At 34.6% G+C, this 2,181-nt stretch overlaps 1 protein-coding gene across 1 annotated transcript; it reads left to right on the top strand.

The window, feature by feature from the left end:
- The first annotated feature begins 447 nt into the window (after positions 1 to 447).
- LOC108441363 (olfactory receptor 52J3-like) lies at positions 448 to 1,416 on the top strand. Its single transcript, XM_017720853.1, has one exon. The coding sequence runs from the start codon at positions 448 to 450 to the stop codon at positions 1,414 to 1,416; it is 969 nt and encodes a 322-aa protein (XP_017576342.1).
- The last annotated feature ends 765 nt before the right edge of the window (positions 1,417 to 2,181 follow it).

Raw genomic sequence — 2,181 nt, 5'->3', positions numbered from 1 at the left:
TCAATATTGCCAACAGGTGGGCCAAGAACCAATGGAAGAAAGTTTGTGAGGACAGTACTGATCAAAGATACACTTATTTGAAAACTCTTGGAGCCAACATCCGTCCACTAGTGTAAGCAACACCAAATGGATGACTGTTGAATGCAAGAAGTTGGGGGTGGGGGTGGGGCGGGGGGGTGGCTGTCAGGTGTCACACACAAGTTGTATCTAGTTAGTGTGGCTCTTCACTTCAGACCTGATTGCCTTGGGAGACCTTACCAGGGGCATACTGCTTCAGAGAACAACTGGGATTTGAAAGTTACCTCCCTCTTATACTGGGTGTATAAAAATGCCATGAAAGGTGAAATTGCTGCACATTAATTGTCATTCCTAATTTTTAATGACTTACTACAATCAGAGATTTTGACATGCAGGCTTTTTCGGTGTAAGAAAAAGAAACAAAACACAATGGATTTAAATTTTTCAATATATACAACATCTTTGACTTTAGAGTCACTGGATTTGCCTCCCTCAAATGTTTTCCCAGCATTCATATTTGTAACTCTCACCTATTGCTTCATTTTGGTTTTCAATATGACTGTGTTGCTCACTATTGCTTTGAATCGGAAACTTCATAAGCCTATGTATGTTCTGTTGTTTAACTTGCCACTCAATGATATGGTGGGTGCCACAGCCTTTTTCCCTCAGCTGGTGTCTAGCTTACTGTCACAGAGTAGATCCATCACTTACTCTGCTTGTTTTGTGCAAGCCTTACTGATTCATCTGTATGGAGCTGGTTCACTTCTCATTCTCACTGCTATGGCTTATGACAGATACATTGCCATTTGTTGTCCACTGAAATATAACAGCTTGATGTCTTCAAGTAACTTGCTAAAAATAATTATTATAATATGGATCTTAGATTTTAGTTTGATTGGTTTACTACTTGCATTGAACTACCGCAAAGAGATTTGTAGCACAAAAATAGTGGAAATTTTCTGCAATAATCCATCTTTGATGAAGCTGGTATGTGGAGATACAAAGTTAAATAACTACTATGGACTGTTTGTAATAGCATTCTTTGATGGTCTGTCTCTGCTTATAGTGGTCTTCACCTACGTCCAAATCTTAATCACTGTTGTTGTTAAAAGACAGTCTGATGCCAAAAGCAAAGCGATTCAAACCTGTGGTACACACTTAATTGTGTTCTTATGCTTTCAGTTCACCTCTGTCTTTGCCTTTATAGCTCATAGAATTGAGACAACATCCCCAAGCTTACGGCAAGCCTTTTTTGCTTCTGCCATAATATTTCCTCCAATACTTAATCCTCTAATATATGGACTGAACACAAAAGAAATCCGTCAGAATTTTATTTTCTTGTTCCGTAAGGTTTCCTCAACAAAAAAGAATGATAAACTTAGTGGGATGAAAAGATAACTGTATGAAAGGTTATTTCACCAATTGCAAGTTGCTTATTATAGGGACTGTATAGAAAAGTGACCTTTTATGTCAACATTTAGATTAATAGTTGTATGATAATCTTTTGTGGTGAACAGAGATATGCAACCAATTTAAATGAGAAATAATGGCTTTTTGTCTTGCAATTTTGTGCATTATATTTTAAAACCAAATTAATTTGGTCTCATTCATAATCACTTCTCACAGTTAACCTGTTTTAACACAATGCAGCTTTTAAAATGTGATTTTTTAAGTTTGTTTCTTGAACAAACATAAAAGCTCAGAGATGTTTTTTGTTTTTACTTTCTCAAGCAAAGACCAACTAACAGAAAATAACTTAAGGACTTCTGTATTTACTTCTGTGTTTGTGTTTGTTTTTTTCTGTTCCCCTTTTAATTATGTACATTTTATACAGCTGAATATTGTTTACAATATTCGCATGGAGCAAGACCAGTCTGACAGTTCAATTCTGAATTATTTAATTTTTAATCAAAAAAAGTAATCAAGTCTTTGTGTTTCTTCTTTTTGTTAGCTATAATGTAATTTTTGTTATATTAACTAAACTCTCAGGACAAATGAATAAGAGTCAAATTATAAATTGGTACAACAAAACATTTTTCAGTTTAATGTATAGATGCATAGTAAAATACATAAATACATGTGAAGTTTGATTAGAATTTGTGTAGTGGTTCTATACCAACTGTGTTAAGTAGCTTCTTAGATATTTCATAGAGTAACATGTAT

Source organism: Pygocentrus nattereri, chromosome 17, assembly GCF_015220715.1.
Source record: "Pygocentrus nattereri isolate fPygNat1 chromosome 17, fPygNat1.pri, whole genome shotgun sequence".
Lineage (NCBI taxonomy): Eukaryota > Metazoa > Chordata > Actinopteri > Characiformes > Serrasalmidae > Pygocentrus > Pygocentrus nattereri.
Note: the sequence above shows the minus strand (reverse complement) of the source record. Positions and strands in the feature narration are given on the sequence as shown.

Excerpts from the sequence above, each read along its gene's own strand:
- LOC108441363 (XM_017720853.1), top strand. The coding sequence starts at position 448 with ATGGATTTAAATTTTTCAATATATACAACATCTTTGACTTTAGAGTCA.